Source organism: Cydia splendana, chromosome 16 (assembly GCF_910591565.1).
Source record: "Cydia splendana chromosome 16, ilCydSple1.2, whole genome shotgun sequence".
NCBI classification, from domain to species: domain Eukaryota; kingdom Metazoa; phylum Arthropoda; class Insecta; order Lepidoptera; family Tortricidae; genus Cydia; species Cydia splendana.
Genome location: NC_085975.1, coordinates 16,257,832 through 16,284,214, shown reverse-complemented (window position 1 = coordinate 16,284,214; position 26,383 = coordinate 16,257,832). Strand labels below are relative to the sequence as shown.

The window sequence follows — 26,383 nt, the reverse complement described above, 5'->3', positions numbered from 1 at the left end:
TACCCAGGCCGACTTCGGACTCGAACTCGACCCACAGCTTGGTCTTCAGCAAGTCGAGTCTGCTGACTGAACTGATGATGCGGTACGAGTCCTCGAGGATGGAGTTTCTTCAGACTTTGATCTCGTCTTGTTGGGCACGTTGCTCTGACTATGACTTACCCAGGCCGACTTCGGACTCGAATTCGACCCACAGCTTGGTCTTCAGCAAGTCAAGTCTGCTGACTGAACTGATGATGCTGTACGAGTCCTCGAGGATGGAGTTTCTTCAGACTTTGATCTCGACTTGTTGGGCACGTTGCTCCGACTAGGACTTACCCAGGCCGACTTCGGACTCGAACTCGACCCACAGCTTGGTCTTCAGCAGGTCGAGTCTGCTGACTGAACTGATGATGCGGTACGAGTCCTCGAGGATGGAGTTTCTTCGGACCTTGATCTCGAACTTGTTGGGGACGTTGCTCTGAAATACAAAATAAGTTTATGCTTAACCCGAAAACCAGCATTTAGTGGAGAAAATGCGGTTTATAAACGTGAAAGCGAGCTTCCTTGCATTGCAGTGGTTCGTAGCTATGATTGATAGAAATCGATCCAGCAGTTTGAAGAGTATTTACATAAAATGATTTTTTTAGCATTATAATCATACATCGGATACGGGATCCCTATCCGTCATACAATTTGCTCCCTAGAATCCGATGTTTGATTATAATTATATTTCGTTCGTTTCATTCTTCAGATATAACATTTACCAGGTAGTCCTTTAAACCTACAGGCGACTTTTGCACTATATTAAGAGACAGTTATTTGACTATTGAACTGATTTTTAGTTCATTCATTCGTTCCCCTACCCTTCCCGTTCGTTCCACCATCATGGTTGCTCATTCTTTTTTCGTGCACGGCGACAAGCGCACGCGCCCTTTAGCTCCTCGGCTACGACATTATTACCTACAAAAATGTCGAAGCGCACAGCTAAAGACAAGTTAAAATATTACCGTGAAAAAATTAAACGACTTGAAGATCATAAAAGACGATACAGGATCATTTATGATTCGTCTTCATCGGAAGATGAAGGTAAGTTGTTTGTTTTATTATTTAGTGTTAAGAAGTGATTAAAATGAGCCGACATAGGGATTGACTGCGAGTCTCTAACTATGATCATATAACTATCGGGGTTGACCGCGAGTCTCCAACGATGCAAATAAGCAGAACAATGCGCGCAATCTTCAGTAGACGCGCGTTACTCTGCGACACAATTTTTTTCTCAACCTACCCCCAAGGCTTAATGTTAATTATAGATTGTCAAAGGACTGTCTCATTTCAATCATAGACAGAGAGAATCAACCTTTGTCTTACACTAGTACTAGACCCAAAAGAAAAGGATGAGTATAGTTTTCCTGGTTCTTACTGACTGAAAAATTGGTTTGACCAACTATATTTAAGAGTTATTTTTATGTAAGGTAAGGTGGGGTAATACTTAGTTTATTTTGCTCGGTGCAAGACAAACAGTATGAGGATACCATACAAGTACTATCACTTGTATGGATTCCATACAAGTCATAGTGTTACCCCAGCTTACCTTACTTTAAGCAAAGACATATCTAACTTCGTATAAGACGAATAAAGTCTAAGGAAAAAACGTGCCTCGGAATTCAAGAAAAAGTCATTCTCGAATAGATGCCGCACACACCTTTAGCCTATTCTCGTCTAGATGGCGTGACGAAACCGTTTCATATTTAACAATTTTAACACATAGAAATCAGTGAATGAACAGGGATCAAAATGATATAAAAATAATAAAATCATTTATCCATATATATACATTTTTTGATATCTTTATACGTTTTAATTTTGAGTTTTAGTCGTGTGGCGATAGATGGCAGTAAATTTACAGTGACTACAAAATTTACAATGACAGGACCCCTCTATACTATCTATTCTTTTTGCTTTAAGATAGAGAGAGAATGACGTACCGGTTTGCGTAATTGACTTTTCAGGTACTCGTATTTGCGCTTGTAGTCCCTGGAGTAAGGCACGGCGGGTCCCGCAATTTGTGGGTTGGACAGTCTAGGGTCCTCCCACTGCGTTGTTCGGGTATCTGTGAAAGAAAAGCATAGTTTAAAAATTTTCGTAACACTAACTTGGCCCTTATTTGTCAATTTTACTTATTTCCATCATATGCTATAGTTCGTTTTTTTAGCATTAGTAAGAACTTGAAAGAAGGTAAGCGATCTTGACATGTCTTTTAATTGGAAAACGCTTTTTAAAAATCAGTAACTATTACTTATGAAAGCAGAAGAATATAAATGATCGTATTAGATTCATAATTGTTACATATTTGCCGTAACTTATTTTTAAAATGTGTTTTTCAATTAAAAGACACATCAAGATTGTTTACCTTATTTCTAATGCTAAAAAAACGAACTACAGGCTACAAAGGCCGAAGCCTAGTTGAGAGCTGCCGTTTCAAAATGAGAGAGCAAAGACTGATCTTGAAATGGAGTTAAAAGAGTGCATTCGGTACATTTACGTCACAATAACCAAGAATTACTTACTGTGGTCGATGAAGAAGATCCGTCCATCGGTATGTACTCGCTCCTCCCAACCTTCCGGTAGGGCCCCTAACTCGTCCGCTTCCGCTCCCGCGGCCGCCACCGCTGGTAGATGAGATGCGCACCCTAAAAAGATATTTACTAATTAAAACCGTTTTTAACCTCGGGACCACCGGGAAGGGAGTCGGCATTCGCACTATTTCCCCTCTGCCGAAGCATATACCCAACTGGGCATGCACACAACTAGCGCGGTGCGTATTGTGACTCATCCGTACACAAAAAGAGATCGAGGTGCGTAAGATTTGTCTTTGACGTGTGTCATTTTCTATGTATTTGTGTCGTCATTACAAATTGGATTTTGTATGTAATGAGTGAGAAGTGCGACCGTGTGCACGTCGCTTCGGCCGCGTACGCAACCGGAGCTTCGTAACCAGTTGCGATCGAAGACTTTTTCGGTCTTGTACGAAACCAGTTGCGATCAAATACTTTTTTCTTCTCATACGTAACCAGTTACGATCGAACACTTTTCGTTTTTGTACGAAACCTCTCGACCGTTCATAGGTACCCGCAAAGACCTTCCTTAATATAAAGTACTGTACACGTTATACACGTAGGTACTGGTACACAGGTCAGTTAAGTGGTAAGGTAGACGTATTTCTGTTAGGAGTACGGCTCCGTCCTACACGCCACGTACTATCCACGTACCACTAGAGAGCAATTCCGAAAACGGAGGCGCGGAGGGAGGGCAGCCCTCGCCCGCCGTGACAATCTGCGGAGCGGAGTGTAGTGAGCGTGATTTGTCACGGCGGGCGAAGGCTGCCCTACGTGTATAACGTGTACAGTACTTTATATTAAGGAAGGTCTTTGCTGGTACCTATGAACGGTCGAGAGGTTTCGTACAAAAACGAAAAGTGTTCGATCGTAACTGATTACGTATGAGAAGAAAAAAGTATTTGATCGCAACTGGTTTCGTACAAGACCGAAAAAGTCTTCGATCGCAACTGGTTACGAAGCTCCGGTTGCGTACGCGGCCGAAGTGGTGCACGTGTGCACAAAAGTTGGCAGAACGATTTGTACGGCAAGATATCGCTTGGGTTCCCTTCCGACGTGTCGGAAGCCGGTGTTGCTCGAAGTTAGAACGCCACGCCTATCGGATCGGCCACGACATCGAGCGACTTGCGACGGCGGGAGCGATAACCATAGGTTGGAGCGAAAGGTGCTGTGTCACGCTCCAACCTATGGTCATCGCTCCCGCCGTCGCAAGTCGCTCGATGTCGTGGCCGAGCCGTATCGTTTGCGGCGCGTCATCAGGAACCTTTTCAGAATGCACAAAGGTTTATATTGGAGTCTAGCCGCGCGCATCAGTTAACGTCTTTAGCGCTCAAAGGATTAACCTTTTAACCGCCGTAGACTGATATATAAGACATCGAACTCATTTCGCCGCGGTTTGATAAGTAAGACAAAAACTTCCTGTAACTTCGTATCGCCGTCGACACGAGCACGCTCGACGAAAGGTTAAAAGTATTGTATATAGTAAGTATTGGTAATGTTTTTATAGTACCACTGAATATTTTAATAATGTGAGTACTTAACATCTAGGTTATTTTAGCGAGTAAACTAAAAATCAAAAATTTGCATGACTTATTTAAGTCTAGATATATGGACCTGTATATATTAGCCTAAGATCTGTAAAAACTATATCTATTGCAAATAAAGATTTATGATTTATTGCCGAGATATGTGGTCACTCATACAAAAATAATGTGACTGATACAGAAGAGGTACGGGTACCTGTTCTGGGGTCTATCCAGGTGGTGGTCTTCTGGTTGTGGTCGATGAAGAATATCCTGCCATTGGGCGCACGCTGCATACTCCAGCCTTGTGGTAAACCTGGACAAGAGTGTTAACTTTGACCCTTAGTTCCATAATTCAAGCCTAAATAGGACACAGCAGGCCTATCGATTTTGGTTTAAAAAAGGCATGTACAAGCGTTGCTAAAAAATAACTGCATTACCGTTGCCAGGGAGGTTTTGGGATTATACTGAGCAATTTTTACTATGGGACCAATTCGGGGTTGGTCCCGTAGTAACCGCCGCCGTGTAGATTGTACATTAGATATAGTATAATAAAACTATCAAAATTCAATAAACGACGACCTCAAGGCCTAAAGTAGGAGGCCTCAAGGGCTCTTTCACGAGGCAAAATAACATTTACAGTAACCTGTAAAATACATGGCAATATTTATAAATTTTATAATCAATCAAGGTCGGCCTGATTTCCGACAATAAAGAATTTAACCTTTTGGACGCCAATGACCAATATAACCGCACCGCAGGTCCAACGCCAAAGACGGATTAATCGGTCACAGACCACAGAGCAAAATAGACCTACGTGCATATGCATAAAGTTCAATTTCAGTTTTGACACTTCAGTGACGTGGCGTCCGAGTGACAGCTTTTGTGTTTGACACGGCGTCGAAAAGGTTAATAACCCTTTTATTTTTCTTTTTTTTGGTAAGACGACTTAAATAATTTATACAAAATGGAGTTTAATAGTATTTCCTGTGTTTTAATTTGTCTTACCATCACTATTGGGTATATTCTGGCTCTGTTGACTGCTGGCGGTACTTCTCGTGCTGTCCGTAGACTGGTTATCAGTTTCGTCCTGTAGAAAACTAAACGTCAGGCTAACATTAACTCTCATACTGTGCCATAAGGCATAATTTACAATGAATGCTTTTGGGCGAGTTAAGGTGGTATTATACGATACGTGATTTTTCCCGCCAAGGACGGTGCAGTCCTAAAGACATTTGAGTACCGGGAACCCTTAGGGGGGGAACCATTAAGAAAGCGGGAAAACGCTAGGATCGGCTAGAAGCGTAGCGCTACGAAAACGTTGGCAGTGAATGCGTTAAGCTAACTGAGATTGATTGACAAAGAGTGCCAGTGCCCTTATTAACGTCGTATTTTCATAGGAATTTAACTACTATTATGGTGGCGCTCTTACACTTTATCACTTGACAAGTCGGTTCAGAATTAGCTTAGATGGCTTTCTAAGTGAGCCTGGCAAATGTTAGGCGGGAAAATGCAAGAAATATAGCGGAATGACAGAGAACGATACGTCACTTGGATATTTTCATACATTATTTACTTTCCAATTGGTTTAACGACTATCTTTCGACTTTGGAAACGCGCCCTGCACGCTCTAAATTCTCCCGTTTTCGCCTCAGTTCGTAAAAATCACGTTTCGTATGCAGCGACCTTAAGAAGCTACTTGTCATTAACAATATGTGCCATTTTCAACCAAAGGGGTACTTATCGTCGGTTGTGAATAAGATGCTATTTCCATAAAGATTCAATTTGAAATCAACCTTATCGACAACCAACAATGTGGTACCTTTTGGTTGAAAACGTCACATTTATCCTTCATTTCAGAAAATTTTCTAACTAAACGTAACAAGGTGATAAAAGACACATCAAATTAATTAAAGGATGTATATTTGTTCTTTACTCTGCGGCCGCAATTTATTTAAACCGCCAAACTGGTATTTTATTTTATATTTTTAAAATAACCCAATATAATTGCACCCTTCGTTACCCATTACGACAAAGTACATATATATGATGTAGATATTACATAGTACTACTACATGCGACATCCAATATGTGACGTTCCTCAGGAAAAGGTACCTTATGGCGGCTGGCGCTTACGCTGTTATTCACGACGCTCCTATACGAATACGCTGCTACGCGTCGTAAGCGCCAACCGCAATAAGGTACCTTTATCCGAGGGACGTCACATACCTATATAAAACTTTTACATCAAAACATACAAGCGAGCATACGGTGAAATACCCCTTGTTTCACAACTCAGTCACATAAAAACACTTATATAGAAATTGGAAGAAGCAAATTACCTCCTAACCTCCATATTCATAAAACTTTACGGGCCTGATTTAGTAAAATTATGTTTTATCCCTTTCTTACAAATACGTAATTCAAATTGACAGATAAAGACAAACGATTCATAGCTAATTCAGGCCAGTAACGCGTTTATGAATAACGCCATAAGTATTTATTTAATTTTCTGGCATCTAAATTTACTCAAGAACCTAAAACCTAACCTCCACAGACTAGATTTTGTACTCCTGAAACGAAGTTATGTACGGGGAACATATATACATACAAGCAATACATAACAATACAAGCCACATACAAACAACTACAAGCAAACAGTATGCGCAAGCAAAAAGCAATGAAAGTTTACAGTGATATGGCAAGCTTGAAAAAACATATGATACTTTGTATTGAAGACCTACCTTAAATTCGCCAGTTCAAAATCACCGTCTACATAATTATTTGTGACGTTCCACGGGAAAAGGTACCTTATGGCGGCTGGCGCTTGCATAGTACTGCAATAGTATTGTGGCGGCGTTAATAATAGCGTAAGCGCCAACCGCCATAAGGTACCTTTACCCGTGGGATGTCACATTTTTGCACAGAATTTAAACTGTCCTTTGCAGTCGCCATTACATATATCTCAAAAATATCATAATCATAACTAACGCTTTGCCAGTAAAGGCGTTTTCATCAAGTCTGATGACGTCAGAAGCCCTAGTGTATATTTATTCGATAGGGTGACGTGCGTTCGCGTTTGCGTTATGTTTATTTGTGGGATTTTTAACAGCGCGCTAAACGTTATGGAAACTCAAAATCTTATACAAAATGACACTTAAACGCGTATACGTCACGCCACTCTATCGGATGAAATTCACACTAGGGGTACTGTAATAAGCAGAAACGTCTGCTAAGGAAAATATAATTTTAAAATAAAGGGCATATTATAAATTATTCAGATATGATTTAAAAGGTACTCCCAGGCAGTCGCACTAACCAACAGCCACCAAAGCGTCAACATCAACTCGCTACCAAGAAGAAAAAGCATTACCTAGTTTTCCCTTTAATTTAAAATTATAAATAATTCGGGCTAACAAGCATTTTTTAGGGTTCCGTACCCAAAGGGTAAAAAACGGGACCCTATTACTAAGACTTCGCTGTCCGTCCGTCCGTCCGTCCGTCCGTCCGTCCGTCCGTCCGTCCGTCTGTCACCAGGCTGTATCTCACGAACCGTGATAGCTAGACAGTTGAAATTTTCACAGATGATGTATTTCTGTTGCCGCTATAACAACAAATACTAAAAACAGAATAAAATAAAGATTTAAATGGGGCTCCCATACAAAAAACGTGATTTTTGACCAAAGTTAAGCAACGTCGGGAGTGGTCAGTATTTGGATGGGTGACCGTTTTTTTTTTTGCTTTTTTTTTGTTTTTTTTTTTGCATTATGGTACGGAACCCTTCGTGCGCGAGTCCGACTCGTACTTGCCCGGTTTTTATTACAATATTATACTCTAAATCATAATTAGATTCCAAAAAAAGTAAGACAACGTTGCCACTTTTTACTAGCGCGTCTTGTATGTAAAAATAAGTAAATAAAAGTACTTTTTTAAATAGTAGGCGTAAAATTACCAATAAATAAATTATCTTAGCGTATTTATTTATAAAAAGGAATTTACTATTTTACAAACAAATTATTGCAGTGGCAACATTTTTTGGAATCTAATTATGATTTAGAGTTTAGTAACAATAAGCACGTAGTTATTGATTAAGAGAGAAAACGAAAATTATTCGTTACAATATAATTGACTAGTTAAAAAATGCATGGCATAAAATGCGGGTGGCCGCTCAAGTGGACCATTTTATGTTGTACACGAGACTTTTTTTAGATTTGGAAGTTTTTATGTTATTTCTACTCATAATCACCAGCTCTCTATTGATCCTAAAAGGAAAAAAAGTGTTCCAAGATTTTTTATTCCATTCCGTTGCCATTTTTCATAGACGTTGTATGACGGTAACGGAATGGAAAGAATGAAAAATGTATGGAAAATTTGGGACATCTTTTTTTCTTTTTAGGATCGATAGAGCGCATGATTCTTTGTAGAAAAACATAGAAATTCCCATATCTAACAAATAAAGTCTAGTGTAGGTACAACTAATAAAATGGCCCACGTAAGTCGCAATATCAGGGGCCTGTTTCAAGAAACTTGTACAGTCGCCATCAGATATATCGGAGCGGCCAAGGTGCTCACAAATATCGGAACACGCCTCTATTGTCAGGGCGTTAGAGTGCGTGTTCAGATATTGTGAACACCTTGGCCGCTCCGATATATCTGATGGCGACTGTAAGTACCTAACTTATATACAAGCTGCAGCATATTTCTGAAAAGAAAATCCAAGCGGACATGACACTGGCCCGTAACAGAAAAGTAGGGTAATTCGCCAATAACTGGACACCTGTTAGTAACTGGCCACCCTAAACTAAAAAAGAGAATTCTATTCACCTATAAACAGAATTAATTTTAGTATAAGGTGGCTAGTTATTGAAGGCTGGCCAATTTGAATGAAACCTTATACTAAAATGAATTCTGTTCATAGGTGAATAGAATTCATTTTTAGTTTAGGGTGGTCAGTTACTGGCGAATTGCCCTATGGATGAATTCGTTGTTTCTCTATGCAAATATTATTGGACATCACATTAGCATGTTGTACCTCACGACTCCTCATAGACAATTTTCCCGAAATCCCACCAAACGACGACATGACGCATATGTATGACGCAAGATTAAGTACAACGCCCTCTCTTGATCGAATAACACACTATACCAAAAAGTTTGTTTTGTATGTAGCAGCACTGCTTTCAAGCGGTGTATTCCCATCAATCCCCCTTAATCGCGTGAGACGGGGACAAATGGGGATAGAATTCTTCCCATTATGTGCCCGCGGGGACTGGTGAGAATAAAATTATTCCCAACTGTACCCGCCTTGGTTACGAGTGCCGGGGACAGATAGGAATACACCGTGAAAGCTTGATATGGCGTATCCTTAAATAATTATATGTATGTAATTACTAATTAGTATAATTTTGGTAATGTCATGTTAGTTTTTCAATCAACTTAAGGCACTATTTGGATAAGAAGTATAATTAGTATTAACGAGATAAAGCAAGGTGAAAGAATGCTAACTTCTCAATGAGGGTTTTTTATTCTATTTTAAACTGAACTTTAACTTATATGTTCGAAATATTGTATGCAACATTTGTACAGCTAAAACAGCCAATCACCTTACTGTACCCAAAATTTGTGTAGTGTAATATACAGGCTAAAATTTTAATCACCAGTCATACTGTGCGTATCGACTTTATAGTATAAAGGGGCCCACTGATTAACAGTCCGCCGGACGGTATCGGCCTGTCAGTTAGAACAAAATTTTGGCAGTTCCGAACAATTGACAGGCCGATACCGTCCGGCGGACTGTTAATCAGTGGGCCCCTTAAGACTAGGTCATACTGAACAACTTTTACTATAGAGCCAATGTCGAAATCGCGAAAAACAATTTGGCTGTTTCATACGCTCCGGCTGATGTGAGGCCACCGACTTCTATGAGACAGCCATATTTTTTCACGATTTCGCCATTGGTCCCATAATAAAAGTTGTTCAGTATGACCTATAAAGTCAGTACGCAGAGGCAGTGGCTGGTGATTTAAATTTCAACCTGTATACTCGTACCAATGTCGGCCCTCCTCCAATGATCGGCCCTTTAAACCTTATTTTAAATACCAGTGGTGACTTTCCTACAAAAAATGGGCTAATGATTTAAGAGGGCCAATCATTGCGTAATTTGCCCTATGTGTATATGTATAATTTGTCAAAATTTGTACCTCGCTTTTAAATTCAGGCATGAATATCAGCCAATAGTTAGCAAAGCTAGACTGATCTTGCTTGCAAGCATGTTACATGAGAGTGCATTTTCAAGCCAAAGCATAACCCTTCTTTGGCAATCGGGTAAAAATGGGGTATTTTCAAGTGGCTCCACGGAATTTACATTCGGAATGGAACAATATTTCCATGGAATTACTGAGAAATTCCCTAAATATTACTTTAATGATACCATGGTTATATTTTAGGTTTGGAACCAAACTCATAATGTATTCACATCGTGCAGTCAATTTCATTTCATGGCATGGCATGGCCGAGAGGGTAATGCAGGTGCTGGGAATGCCCAGCGTTTCCTTAATTCTGTCCCAGGCGGTGTAATGTATGTTACACCGTAAATAGTCTGCAATAGACGCAAAGGCCATAGGTATTATTATTATTATATTTCCACTACAACTACCAATTTAAACATATCTTGTTTTGTATAAATAAACTGTTTAGATTTTAACTAGTTTTTAAGACAGCGCCCTTGCAGGGTGACCATGTACCAAACCTTTATGTAACACCTTTATATCCATGCTTTTCGCATGAAATAAATGAAATGAAATGTAAGGCATGGCATAGGTAAATAAAACGGTTAATTATTTTACACTAATTTACGTGTTTTTAGTATTTTTTGTCTATGCACCCATAGATTTGCTTGAAATCCCCAAAAAAATATCATAGTTACATTTTAGTTTCGAAAACCAAACTTAAGTTTATTTACATCGTGCAATTAATTTCAAATTTATGTTAATTTCATTTCACGGAATATGTATAAAGATTTAATAGAACACTACCTACGTTAAATACACTCTATTCATATTTTTTTACAGGGGATATTAGCCACTAACAACGAAAACCTTTTTTTCTGCAGTCTTATTTATTCCGTAATTTTTTTACGGGAGCGCTCGAGTAATAGGGACCTACATAGATAGGACGTCACGAATCCCTTCAATTCTCAAGTATCCTACAGTTATTTTTATGTGTACTTGAGTAGCCATACTCTGAGACACGGATATGTAAGCCATATTGAGCATCTTTTGCAATGAGACCAACACCGAAATCCCAAAATTTCGGCGAATCTTATGTCGATGCTTTACCGAACAGCAGGTATTTTTTTGCGATTTCGGGATAGACCTTATAGTAAAAAAATTATCAATATGACCTACATATTCACTTTTGCATAACTAGTCAAAAAAGAACATGTATTTACCACGCCTTCTAACTTTTTAGACCCGACATAAACCTATGTACCCACACATTTTCTTACCTCAGTATCATCCATAGAACTGCTAGTCATTCGTCGCCGCGACGCCCCTCTCTCTGGCGTGGTGCCCCCAGTCGGCGTACTGAAGTGATTCTCATCAAACGTCAGTGCCTCTTCTATCTCTATCTCTATGCTATCTGCGTCTCTTTCATCCACTCTCCTTGTTTCTACTTCGGCGTTTTCAGTTCCTTCTACGCTTGTAGCGGTAGCTTCTACGTTTGAGTCTCTTTCGTCCGTTTCCGTATTCGCTCTTTCGCCTTCTGCGCTCTCTGCATTTTCAGCAGTTTCTTCATTTTCTGTATCAGGTTTCGCTTCTGATTGGTCAGGTGCTACACTACTTCCACTAGCTTCGCCATTATCAACATCTAATTGGTTCCCTTCAGGGTTCTCTGATTGGTTCGCTTCCGCGTTCTCCGATTGGTTTGCTTCGGCATTCTCCGATTGGCCCGCTTCCGCGTTTTCTGATTGGTTCGCTTCAGCGTTCTCCGATTGGTCGTTTTGACTAGAGATCGTATCACAGTCTTGAGCAACATTTTCGTTGTCTACATCTCTCTGTCTAACTTCGTTCGCGCAGACTACATCATCTTCCTCCCTTAAATTACTATCACAGGTATTACTTAAGCTAGATTGAGGCACTTCGGGATTCGAATCCCGGTCTAGGGAACGCACGGGGGATGAAAATGGCGTCACTTCTGTGGAGTTCTCGTCGCTCCTATTGCTATCCTGTTGAAAAAACTTAAAGTTGAAATCATTTGAGATGAATGTTTAACGGTTCGTCTTGGAGAAGTTTATATTTTAATAATAGTTTTTATAAATTCATCTCAAATAAAATCAACTCTACATATGGTCACAGAAAAATATGCGTAGGAGAGCACACTTATTTACTTTTAATAAATAATTCTAACCGTTAGGGTTAATACTATTTTTCAGTTTGAACGTTTTACATTTCCATTGTAGCAGTGACTGCTGTCATTTCAATACAATTTTACGTATTGGTTATAAATTGTACTGACAAGTAATACCACGCCAAGCTACAATAAAAACGTAAAAGGAAAATGAGCTTAATTGTATTGCGCATTAAGTCCACTTTAACGTAAATTGTCTATGATAAGTGAGGACAACACAATGTTTTTCTTGTTCGGGTTGAGATCAGTTTTCACCAGATTAAGCTGTAGTTAGTCTGAGCGCGGAAGCCCATGCTGCTGATATTAGTATAATGTTAGCTCTTTCGTTTTGTCTAACGTATGAAAAAATGATAACTTCATTCTATACATAAAGGGACTATGATTATTTATTACAATTTAGATAAACAAAATACGTTAGTAACTGTTACATATATATAGTGCATAATTAGTAATTTTCTCGGGAACGTTCGTATTTGTCATGCTACTTCAGTCAACTTCAGTACTTTTTGTACCGAGACTGACTAAAATAGCAAGACACGTTCGTACGTTTCTGTGAAAATACGATGGAAAATAATTATGCAATACATCTGTAATAAATAATGTAGTTTAAAATGTCAGACAAAACGAGAGCCATAATGTTAAATATGTAACTTATGAAATGGGAATTAAAAATATGCATATAATTAAAACAAATGAATTATATATGGCAAAACCCCGTATCATCATAAAGATCTGATACAACTTAAAAATATTATTTAATTCTATGTTTATTTCCACGAATATATGATGTCTCATAAAATTATGTAGCTTTTAATTAAAATTATTATTTAATCTGCCACAGAACAAGTGAAATACTTTTTTCGTCTTCAGATAATGTTCTCCTTTCCTGCAATGTTCTATTATTAATTAAAAAAAACGTTAGTATGAAGAAAAGTGTCTTAAATGTTACTAACATGCTAATTTTACCCGTAAAACATATCTATAGCCCAAAAATATCTATAAAAAACGTACGTCGTCGAGGAACATGCACTATGGATATTTTAATTTGTATACTACATAAAACATTCATGCATATGTATCCGATCATACTGAAATAGACTGAATTCATACAACAATAATAATCAAAATGCTACAGCGAAAAGCGGGGCATGACACGCAAAATTTTACAAATTTTAATAATATAGAGATGAATTAACAGTTTCGCAGCAATAATTATCTATAGTCTATTACCGAGTCATATTTTTACTAAAGTGTGAGGTTGACTTATACGCTGTGTTTTTCTTTCTCTTAAAATGGAACTTTAAAGAAGCACGGCAGCCTTAAAATGAGGGATAACGGAATTAGAATAGTACCTAAATTGTTTTGATAAATGATTTCAAACATTTTAGTCTAGGTTTTTCCCAATTAAACAAATTAACAAACGCTATTAGCATTTTCCCCTAGAAATGATGAAATCGTATTAATTTTGTTAACCAGTTACAATATCAAGCTTTTTGACTTATGGTATGGTCCACCAATGCGAAAATTAGATGACGGAAAGGGGTTATAAACCGAGAAATTATTAAAACGCTTCAAATATTTAGAATCCCACGATTCATCTAGAATAAACACAACGCTTAAGTACACTTGAATTCCATCTGAGAATACTTTGTTACCTAATTCATAACAATGAAACAACCGTAAACGAAGAACGAACGAATACTAAAAGTTGCCTATTTTCATCAATCGCAAAAGCCCATAAAGAATAAATAAATGACCAAGTCGAAGGAAAGGCAATGCAAGAATGTTCTAAGCGTATATATGTAAACGTAAAATGTTTTCAAACACATATTTTTTCAACATTTGTTTTGACTTTATAATATACTTTAGAGATAAATCAACTTTCAGATAGGGTATAAAAACTGTTATGCGATATTAATGACATTACGATATTATGTATTTTATTTTAAAACCAGACTGATATTTTCCTCACACACAGAAACCGGTGATGGAAAAGTAGTTTGGTATGTACCCCTGTAAAGATCTTTATATAGGTATACATTCCCTCAAAAGTCACAGTACACTTTACTATTCTATCGCAGTAAGGCAGGTAGTTTACAGTTTTTCTATTCTCCGAAATCCTACCCCTAACTCTGTTATCACACTGATGAGAATCCACAAGCTACTCAGTGTGAGCGAGACGCTGCTATTGCTATGCATGTATATACCATTGTCCCGCTCACACGCCGGGGCGCCATGCGAATCCGCATCTAATATAAAGATCGCCTGAGTGTGATCAGCCACGCCAAATTGTACCCTATCTCATTAACATAGCGTACCTGCGCTCGCTGCGTGCTTGCGTCGTCGTGCGAGATATGGAATCGCCGCTGGAACTCCGTGGCTGCGTTTTCCATGCGCTCATTCTGCGATTCTGTGCTCATGTTACGCCTGTAGTAAAAAAGTAATGCTTATAACACAAACATACATTAATGCCATGTTTTACTAGACAACAATGGGGTCAAAGAGCCTCTATTAATTTTACAAGCTTTTATTTACTTTCACCTGTCCGTTGTCTGTCTGTCTGTCGGTCTGTAATCAAATCTTGCAAGTTAAATTTGATCCACTTCCCGGTTTCCGATTGAGCTCAAATTTTGCATGCATGTATAAATCGGATGCCAATGCAATATTATGGTACCATCGAGCTGATCTGATGATGGAGATAGGAGGTGGCCATAGGAACTCTGTGATGAAACAACGCAACCTAATTTTATTAGGGTTTTTAGAATTGTCTCGATGAGTATTAGTTGTCTGTCTTAAGAAAAGTACAGTCAGCGATAAAAGCTTGTACCAAAAAACAATTTTTTTTTGCCAAAAACTTATTTAACCATCAAGACTGAAGATGTTTTATACCACTGCCTCCGATGGCTGCGGCTCGTAATCAAGGCAAATCTCTAAAATCTAGTTATGTAGTTGCACCTATTTCCCTATTCCTATTTCCTCTCAAAAAAATGAATATATACACAGGTAAGCTTTTCATTAACCATCCAGGTCAAGCTAGTATTTAAAAGAAGACTATATCCAAGTTCTAATTCCAAAGGAGACGTGTTACAATTTGGTGCCGTGACCAGGATTTTCGGCATTCTAGAAGAGGCAGCCATCAGTACTAGTCGAGGTGTACAGCCCTCACATCTGCTAAGCCCGATTTGATGAAAGAGTCGTAAGATTCAATTTGATGCAAGAACATTAGGCACACTAAGTGCGTATTGAAAGTAGCAATTTAGTGACGGTGTCGAGTCGAGAGTCAGGTACGATCACCAATTCTATATCCTTAAAAACACTACGTCTAGAAACTGCATAAAATTTGTAGAAACGTCTTGTGGCGTTTTCACTCACGAGTGGATCGGTTCATACAGTTCGTGCGTCCGTTCGCATTGTCTCCTAGCTTGCTGTCAACTAATCACTCACCCCTTCCAGAGGAGAAATATCAGAAACTTACGTAAAGCCCACACTAGGACGCTCCCACTGAGTGGACCGGGCAACATGGTTCACGTAGTACGTGCGTCCGTTGGCATCCTGACGTTCCTCCCAGCCCGGCGGCAGCGGGTCTCCTCCCACCACCTAAAACAAGTATCGATAACGTATATTTACAGTACGGATATGGATGGTGCTACTTTCCCGCACTAGAGCGGGAATAAGCAATTTCTGTCTTCCGTGTATACGAGAAAATTTAAAGGGCCTTATTTTATTTATTTATTTTACAAAATTTTTCGTTTTTAACACTATTTGGCACACTCTTCTTCGGTGCTATTCATATTGTCCGTCGTATTTAGAAGCACGCAAATCGTTAAAAGCCCAACTGTACAGCCTAGCATTTAGAAAATATAAAATAACTTCACCTATTACGAATGCAGTCAAACACAGACAAACTTACAATTATTAAGGATAAAATTAAACATTCCACTATTCCAGCCCAATTAGCACGCTAGATTAGATTTGTTAGAATAGTTCAGAGAAGACTGAAGCACTTTACCCTACAGGCGCATTTAAATCAACTTTATATCACGGTAAAAATATACAGTTATAAAGGTCAACCAGAATAGATGCAACTATGGGGTTATTGGGTCTATTCCTACGGAACGCCCCCTACGTTACGTTTTAATATTTAAGTAGGTGAAACTTTTATCGCTGGATGTCGGAAGCACTTGTTATTTACTTTGGTAAAAAATCTAATAGACGTAATAATCCCATAGTGGCATTTACCCCGGTCGACATTACAGTATTTAACGCCATAAGACCTTTTTCTGCGAGTCAACAGCATTGCTTTCTGGTATAACCCCGGAATCAATTTTCAAATCAATCAATCTTTGTTTAGGATTAACCCATATCGATTAACGTTTGATCGAATAGATTGATATTCGATGCTGCGGTCACCCTTAAACAGTCAATAGGCCAGTTTCCAAATCAAATTGTTTCACAACAGTCATTTAATCAAATTTCTAAGAGTAAATATAGTCAAAAATCGTCGACACCGACAAATTAAGTCAGGCAGCCAATGACAGGCTACGTTTTTCATAATAACTTGTTAAATATTTTATATGTTTGATAAAAAGTTGCAGATTTGACTATTTAGGAAACTAGCCTGTTGAATGTTTAGTAATGTAAGGACGGCAAGTACGAAGAATGTCGTACATTGACCCGAAATTTCCTATCTATATCGCACGCGATAGAAACTCTCCATCTCTATTCTGCTGGCCTGCCGCTGATGCCGGCGGTCAATGCCACTGTGCAAGCAGGAAAGAAATAAAACGATAGGAAATGGCAGGTCATTGTACGAAATTCTGCTTAGCGTACCTTAACCCATAAGAGCAAGTTTAGTCTTCATGTGCAAGAGGCAGCCACCATAAGCATGATAAATAAATGCAAACGTACAACGAAATCGTCATCCCCCGTGTCCTCGGGCCCTTGGACCAGCTCCCAGGGCTCACCCGTAGACGATGGGACCATCATCTGTTGTCAACATTACGACAACTATAGTCATAGAGAAATATATTAAGAATAGAGTGCTCATTCCATACGTCAGTTTTGGTACCAAAACGACTATTAATTTCGTAGTCGACATCTAGCATCGAGTAACGGAATTACTAGTACCGCCAGGGGCGTATTTACCCTAGGGTCATCCCGGCCATGGCCCGGGGCGCCAACCCCCGGGGGCGGCATATATGCCGCTCCTGGCGGATTGCATTTTGTTTTTCTTTCTTGACTTCTGGGGCGGCGAAACGTATTGGCCCGGCGCGCCAAATTTCAAAATACGCCCCTGAGTACCGCTATTCGATACTAGATGTCTCTTGTGTGGCGACTCACGAAAATTTTAAAGCAGAAGAATTACAAGCAGAAGGAGTTGAAAATAGATTTCCGGTTAATCCGGTTATAATATTAGCTGAAAATTGTTGACCATTAGACTTTTCGGTCGCCGCAAGATCTATTGTCAAATAGCAGTACTGATAATTCCGCTACTCGATGCTAGATGTCGACTACGAAAATGATAGTCGTTTTGGTACCAAAACTGATCAATGGAGTGAGCACTCTTATGACCTCTATGTACTTTTTTCTATATGCTATAGTGGACAGTTATTTGCAATGATATCTTGCAGAACAAAACGCGAGTATCTGACTCCACAGAGTTTATAGGCAGTGGAGTCGGTCGCTACGACAATCCTGTGACTTCATAACATGCCGATTGTCTTGTGTTTACGCGCAACACCCACACATTCACAAGTAGAGGGCGAACGATGAATGGCTGAACACGATACTCACGTGTGCGTGCAAAATTGGCATGTCTTGAAGTCACAATTTTGTCTTAACCCCTGGAGTCCCAGGGGTTTAAATTTGCCAGCCAAACAAGACCTTGTGGTTTTAAATTTAGAATCGAAATTTGATTGTCATTTGAGACGCACGCGGAGCGTGGGACTTGATGGGTTAAAAAGCGACCTTACACCTGTCTGTCAACTTTTTGGCTAACACAATTTTATTTGGAGAGCCGTAAAAGTGTCACTATTTTTTGTGCGCTTGTATGTGGAGGATATTATTGTAACCCGAACCCGATAATGTTTCGTAGCTATGGTATGTATGATATGAGTTACATTTCGCCTTAGAATTGAAAAATTTAAGTAACAGAATGTAGTAAAGGAGTAAAATATTTCAAATTACTAAAATGGAGCGAAAAAGCAATATAATCACTTTTTTTGCCTCTGATCATTTGTTTTTTGCGCGCTATTTCACAGGACAGGTCAAATGCAATAGAAAATGATTTTAGGATTGCAAAAATATACAGTTCATTCAGCTACAGTTTCTGTGAACTACTGTTATTGGAAAATACCTAAAAATTAAAATAACCTTTTGTTAGTCTTCTCTCTCCTTCTTCAATTTAAGAGGTATCCTCTTGTCGGTGGAGTATTTTCCATTTCTCCCTCTCATAAGCCATAGCTTTGACCTCTTGATACGACACGACACCAGCTTTTTCTTTTATTTCTTTTTCTTTTTTTTTTTTTGTTAGTACCATGCATATTAATTAAAAATTAAAATGTATAGGAGACAGAAGTTGCAAATAGTTTGTCTGTATTTAACCATAAAATGTACACAATTGCAATGAAAATAATAATAAGGTTGGTGAGACATATACACCGTGGGCTCGATTAACCCGACATACCCGGAACCGGGCCTTATTACCCACTGACAGTGGGCCTTCTTAGCCCTAGTACAAGTTCAAGAATAATAGAGAATAATTTTAATATAAAAATATACATAAAGTTATAAATTTGCCCTTCCTTATACAGTTAGATACTTTCTGTAAGCACCCAAAATACATTAAAATAAATCAAGAAACTCGATTAAAACAAACTCGGTTTTCGTAAAAAATATCAACAAGCACAGCCGCAACCGCCCTTTCTGACGGTATGGATGCTACTCACAAAATAGCGGTGCGTGCGAAGTCAAACGTTGTTGCCAGCTCGTTATATCTGCTACTTCTATGTGTGCGTGGTATGTTGAACAAATAATACTAGTGTAATTGCTATTGCATAGTGGGCCTTGTTACCCGCCTGGCCTTATATGCCTTACCTTCACCTACCTGAACATTTCCAAAATCCATACCTTAAAAATTTGTGATTTTACATTTGCACCATTAAGATGCAGTCAACAAGTCTTATCATCAGTCGTCAGTCGGACACTTTCCATGTCCCACCGTCATGAATATTGAATCTTACCTTGACAGTAGACTCCTGTCAAGTTTCACAAAAACGGAAATCTTATACCGACGTCTTAAGGTTCAAAATGGTAACCGGCTGCACATTGCCGACTTGTGGGCACGGCTAGGCGAATCTCCTCTGTCTCTGTAGCGTGTCCTACTGCAATATACTCTGAACCTCACTACACGGACTTAAAGTCTACATTGTCACTAGCCGTTCATATTGTGAGGGCAATTTTTTACCATTAACACTGCAGTCAACACAAATCTTATGCCAACGACTTAAGGTTCAAAATGGTACTAACCGGTTGCACATTGCCGACTTGCGGACTGGGCTCGACCATTTCCCAATCGTCTGGCCGGGGCTCCTCTGTCTCTGTGCCGTGTCCTACGATCGCCATGTACACTTCTATGTGGCCACGGACTCTGGAACGGGCACTGTGGACAAAAAACAATGGTTATAAAAATCATTGCATATTTATCTAAAAAATAAAAAAAATCGAAAAATTAAGTTTTAGACACAAGTTTTTATCACTGACTGTAGTTTTGTTTCAACAGGCAACTAGTACTCATCGAGAAAATTCTAACAAACCCAAACACAATTAAGTGGCGTTGTTTTAACACCGATTTCCTATGCCCACCTTCTGTCTCCATCATCAGACCAGCTCGATGGTACCATAATATTGCATTGTGACCCGACTTACATATGTATGCAAGTTTTCAGCTTGTCGGACACCTGGAAATGGGTCAAATTTAACTTGCAAGATTTGACCCACACTAACTACGAGTAGCTAGTTTGTTAGTGCACGACACCTTGCACTTTGTGACTATGCGCTGAAACTTGGCACAGTTGATTCTTAGCTGGTCATGAGCAGATACAGACCGGGAGACCTCGAGAGCCACGTCTCATTTAGTGGGGGGGAGGGGGGAAGTTCGACGCCGCCGCGCTTCACTTGGAGCAACATTTCTCTAAAACTGTACCTATTAGGGCATGTGATATATCATTTTCGGTTAAATTAAGGATGAGGAATTTTTTTTTGGAACCAAAACAATGCACTTTCTAACAAAAAAAAAACATAAAGTAGAAAAGACAAAAAAACGTATCTTGGATTTTTTCATAATTACCTTTTTTTTTTAAGTGTAGTAGGAATCTGAAAACAAAAAATATAGTTGTAAAGCTACACTTATTACGTTTAAAAAAATATATAGTTTATTATACAAAACTGTTGATAAATGGGAGATAAAAAATAATATTAAGCGTGGGCCAGAGTGATCTCAATACAAAATATTATGAATGTGGGAAAGTTACTTATAATTTGTTCTACAATCGTTTATTTTTTAGTTTTTCGTAAATAACTCGTAAACGGTAGCCCACAGCAAAAAAATATCTTTTACGTAAATAATCTGTTTCAGATTTCTTATAAAATAAGTGCTCCTTTTTTTCGCTAAGGTCAATATTAAAAAAAAATATTGAAGGGAGAAAATAAATACTAAGGTCCTCTTTTTTAGTCATTCGTAAATAACTCGTAAAGGATGTCCAATAGCAAAAAATATTTTAACACAAGAATAATTAGCATAAAATTTCCTACAAAAAAGGTTATTCAAACTTTTTCGCTAGGATTAATATTTAAAAAGGGGACCTTAGAATTTATTTTCTCTCTTTAATATCGTTTTTAATATTGATCCTAGCGAAAAAGTTCGAATGACCTTTTTTGTAGGAAATTTTATGTAAATTATTCATGTACTAAAAATTTTTTTGCTATTGGCCTTCGTTTACGAGTTATTTACAAATGACTAAAAAAGGGGACCTAAGTATTTATTTTCTCCCTTCAATATTTTTTTTAATATTGATGGTACCGAAAAACAGTAGTACTTATTTTATAAGAAATCTGAAACAGATTATTTACGTAAAAGATATTTTTTTGCTGTGGGCTACCGTTTACGAGTTATTTACGAAAAAACAAGAAAAATAAACGATTGTAGAACAAATTATAAGTAACTTTCCCACATTCATAATATTTTGTATTGAGATCACTCTGACCCACGCTTAATATTATTTTTTATCTCCCATTTATCAACAGTTTTGTATATTAAACTATATATTTTCTTAAACGTAATAAGTGTAGCTTTACGACTGTATTTTTTGTTTTCAGATTCCTGCTACACTTAAAAAAAAATTGGTAATTATGATAAAATCAAAAATACGTTTTTTAGTCTTTTCTACTTTATGCTTTTTTTTTGTTAGAAAGTGCATTGTTTTTGTTCCGAAACTAGATTCCTCATCCTTAATTTATCCGAAAATGATATATTACATTCCTTAATAGGTATAGTCTTAGAGAAATGTTGCTCCAAGTGAAGCGCGGCAGCATCGAACTTTCCCCCTCCCCCCTCACTAAATGAGAGGTGGCTCTCGACGGCTCCCGGTCTGTATCTGCTCAAGACCAGCTAAGAATCAACTGTGCCAAGTTTCAGCGCATAGTCTCAAAGTGCAAGGTCCCCATACAACGGTGTGCAGTAACAAAGCAGCTAGAGTAACTAACATACATACTAACAGGGTAAGTTAAATAGAAGCTTGTAAAATAGACTAAACTAAAATATAATCTGTGGGTGTTTAACCCTATTACAATAGGGGGTATTACTGCAATGTTCTGCCGCCAGAGTGCAGCACTAGCGCCTCTAGTAAACCATAGAGTAACTTATACATACTGTGCCTTAAACTGGTTTTTGACAAGTTCTCACAGACAATTAAAATATGACATTGATGCATCAAGGCGGTTTGTTAACAAGGGCCTACCGGGAAACGCGAAAATCGACATTTAGTGATCGGCCTCTTTATCGCTCGAATATGCAAGAGTGATAGAGAGGTTAGATAACGAAATTTCGATTTTCTTGTTTCGCGGTACACCCCCAGATTGTGACGGATAGTGGTAGTGGCGCCTCTTACGCAGAGTTTCGCGTAATATTCCCTATTATTTCATAATCGATCGTATACGAAACATCATTTCATTACGTACTTTACGGAGTAGTGAATGTAGTGATCATTGCATAGTTTTGAGTTGATCAGTTGCGCTTTACCTAAAGCCCTATAGGCAAAGTTGCTAAACAATCTTTACAAAGAAATTTGTCAAATGTAAAATAATGAGGAGTTCCGTTCTCGCCTGTAGTTCTCATGTGTAGTAGTAAAAAAATGAGCTTCATAAAAATATGGTCAATATGTTTGTAATACAAAAGATACATTTTTCTGTACCTACCTATACATTCCAGATTTCGCTGGATTTGTTATTACTAACGCGGATTAACATTGCAAGGTCTACACTACACTAGGTCTCATTCTTAATATTGACAACAACAACAACAAATTATACGTCTAAAGAACAACGATTTATGATATCTTTACTATCACAGTACCACATTTTGTAAGTCATTAAAAAAACAATCGTTGGCAAATCTACATACGTATAAGACAGACATTAAAAATCAACATAAAAAGGAAAATCACACATAAACAAAAATCACACTAAAAATATCTAATATAATAAACTGTACGCCCTCTCAGAAAGTCAGCGCAGCGGCTGTTTATTCCAGTGTCTTGGACAAAGGTACCTCCACATCCACAAATTAGCAGCAAAGTGAAATAAACTGACCAGTCTGGATTAGTGATCCAAAGAACTCGAGCCTTTTAGCTCTTTTTTTAGGGCTCGCCTCATTTCTTGACGCCTAAAAGGCTAAAAGCCTATTTAGCTCTTTAGCCCCCGAGCCTAGTTCTATTTAAGATGCTAGACTCTTGGGGCTAATAATCTTATTAAGCCCGGCCAGCCGGTCGGGGGCTAAAGAGCTAAATAGGCTTTTTTTAGGGGCTTAATAAGGTTATTAGCCCCAAGATTCTAGGCTCTTAAATAGAATAAGAATAAGAATAAGAATAAGAATGGTTTATTGCCACATACATGAAAATAACATAGAGTTAGAATTACTTACATAATAAAATACAACCGTTAAATTATCAAATTATACAGAGCAAAAGGTGAGAAGATTTTTGTATTAGGCAAAGGGTTCCAGTCTCAGCGTGTGCCAGGCCTAGATGCCCGGCGCTGGTTTTCAGACCGGTCCCAGACTAAGGACGGTCGGAGAATGTTACATAATTTATGACAAATTCAGTACTTTGGTGCTCGTTTAAAATTTTACTACTAACATTTAAAATTTTACTAACTAACATTTCGAATGTATTTAACATTACCTATTGCTTTTAGCAGATAAGTTACAAGTTAACAGTAATACATTAAAAAATATTAAAAAGTTGAATTGACATGAGAGAAAAAATGATACGCTTGCTTACATTTGACACTTAAAAGCTTCGAGCAACACGGAAGGGAGGCGGCATTCGCACTATTTCCCCTCTGCCGAGGTACAAGATTAGCGCGTCAATCTAATCTAGCGCGGGTAATAAAACTAGTTGCACTTGGATTTTTCACTAGACCGAGTCCAGACGCGCGCGTGAACACTGCTGCACAAAAATGCCTGTTTGCTCGGTTTTTTGTTATAAAAAGAGGTCGGGGACATCAAATTTACAAAAAGAAAGTGTTACATTTCACATGTAATATTTTTTTTTACATAATCATACGTTTAATTACATTCAAACACAATTATTATATTTTAGTCTCATGTAATTGTTGGATTTATCGATTTTGCTCGCTCAGTACAAATTGCGGATCGGTCGAGCGACAAATCCGACTTCTCATCTCTCAGAATACAATAACATACTTCAACGAAAATGTGTTAGTGTGCGTGTTGTGACACTTGTCACTCGTCCGTACACAAAAAGAGATCGAGGTTTGCAAGATTTGTCTTTGACGTGTGTCATTTTCTATGTATTTGTGTCGTCATTACAGATTGGATTTTGTATGTAAGTGTGTGAGAAGTGCGACTGTGTGCACCTTTCCCCCCGCGAAAAATGGCAGATAGATTTGTACGGTGTGATATCGCTTGGGCCCCTCCCTTCCGATGTGTCGGAAGCCGGTGTTGCTCGAAGCTTAAAAGTAACAGTCATACTATATTGCAACACTGGGTTTATAATAAATTGGAAAATAATATTATGAGAATACACATGCTCGCGATTATGTTTGTATGTCGGCGTGTGTGTGTGTGTGTGTGTGTGTGTGTGTGTGTGTCTTTGTGTGTGTGTGTGTGTGTATATATATAATATATATATATTTATATATATATGCCTGTGTGTGGAGGGGGGGATTGTACGTTTGTCTATGTGTATGTGATGTGCGGACACTTACGTGGTTAAAAACTTTAGTAGGGAGGGAAAGTTCCACTCTGTTTGTCTAATAAGTGAGCGTGTACTAAACATTTGTATTTAAACAGCGGCATAGGCTCACGGAGAGGTGGAGGCAAGTCATTCCACACTTTGGCAGCAGCAAATTTAAAACTCCCTCTAAAGAGTGCTGTTTTATGTTTAGGGATAGCAAGTTTAGTGCAGCTTCTTAGCGACCTGGTGCGTGTGTCTTTTATCCATTTTAGCTTTTCATATGTTTGTATGTCGGCGTGTGTGTGTGTGTGTGTGTGTGTGTGTGTGTGTGTGTGTGTGTCTTTGTGTGTGTGTGTGTGTGTATATATATAATATATATATATTTATATATATATGCCTGTGTGTGGAGGGGGGGATTGTACGTTTGTCTATGTGTATGTGATGTGCGGACACTTACGTGGTTAAAAACTTTAGTAGGGAGGGAAAGTTCCACTCTGTTTGTCTAATAAGTGAGCGTGTACTAAACATTTGTATTTAAACAGCGGCATAGGCTCACGGAGAGGTGGAGGCAAGTCATTCCACACTTTGGCAGCAGCAAATTTAAAACTCCCTCTAAAGAGTGCTGTTTTATGTTTAGGGATAGCAAGTTTAGTGCAGCTTCTTAGCGACCTGGTGCGTGTGTCTTTTATCCATTTTAGCTTTTCATATAGATAGTAGGGCTCCTGGAGATCCAAAACCTTTCTAACTGTATAAGCCAAATGTTGATGCCTACGGTTCTCCATGTTTAGTAGTTTCTTGTCATTAAGAAATGGGGTGATGTGTGCTCGTTTAGGCACCTCATAACAGAAGCGAATACATGCATTTTGTACGCGTTGTATAGCTTTTTTAGTTTCTGCTAACAGTCTTGGCCCGTACACCACATCTGCGTAGTTAAAATGAGAGAGTACCAGCGATTCCACTAGTATCTCTCTCACTTTGACTGATAGGTATTTCCGGATATTATATAGTACCTTGAGTCGGTAGTAGGCATTACGGATTTTTAAATTAACATGCTCATGCGCAACTCGCCGTCCAAAACGAGACCCAGATTTTTTGTACTTTCGACTTGGGTGATAGGCTCGTTACCAATTTGTACGCTTGGGTTCTGTTCTTTAATAGCTGCGCGCTGCCATTTATTTCCTAGAACTATATACTGTGACTTCGATGGGTTTAACACAAGATTGTTTTTCTGCGACCACTTTGCTATAGCTAGTAAGTCTTCATTTATCTTATTAAGGGACTCATTCAGGTTTTTTGGATCAAATGAATGATATAATTGCGTGTCATCTGCGTATAAGTGTACGTTGCAGTGTTTTAGGTTACTAATCATATCAGCTGTGTACAG

The 26,383-nt window shown here is 38.5% G+C and overlaps 2 protein-coding genes across 2 annotated transcripts in view; both read right to left on the bottom strand.

The window, feature by feature from the left end:
• The window catches only part of LOC134798456 (E3 ubiquitin-protein ligase Nedd-4), a 75,496-nt gene that overhangs the window by 21,885 nt on the left and 27,228 nt on the right, over positions 1 to 26,383 (bottom strand). The window contains exons 5-13 of the mRNA XM_063770897.1: positions 20,054 to 20,186; positions 16,002 to 16,123; positions 14,845 to 14,953; positions 11,625 to 12,344; positions 5,126 to 5,207; positions 4,335 to 4,433; positions 2,547 to 2,669; positions 1,965 to 2,089; positions 316 to 457 (exon numbers count right to left, since the gene is read on the bottom strand). Coding sequence (XP_063626967.1) covers positions 316 to 457; positions 1,965 to 2,089; positions 2,547 to 2,669; positions 4,335 to 4,433; positions 5,126 to 5,207; positions 11,625 to 12,344; positions 14,845 to 14,953; positions 16,002 to 16,123; positions 20,054 to 20,186 — 1,655 coding nt within the window. The remainder of the gene's footprint in view (positions 1 to 315; positions 458 to 1,964; positions 2,090 to 2,546; positions 2,670 to 4,334; positions 4,434 to 5,125; positions 5,208 to 11,624; positions 12,345 to 14,844; positions 14,954 to 16,001; positions 16,124 to 20,053; positions 20,187 to 26,383) is intronic.
• LOC134798030 (uncharacterized) overlaps positions 1 to 26,383 on the bottom strand; it is a 146,314-nt gene that overhangs the window by 111,724 nt on the left and 8,207 nt on the right. The window lies entirely within an intron of this gene.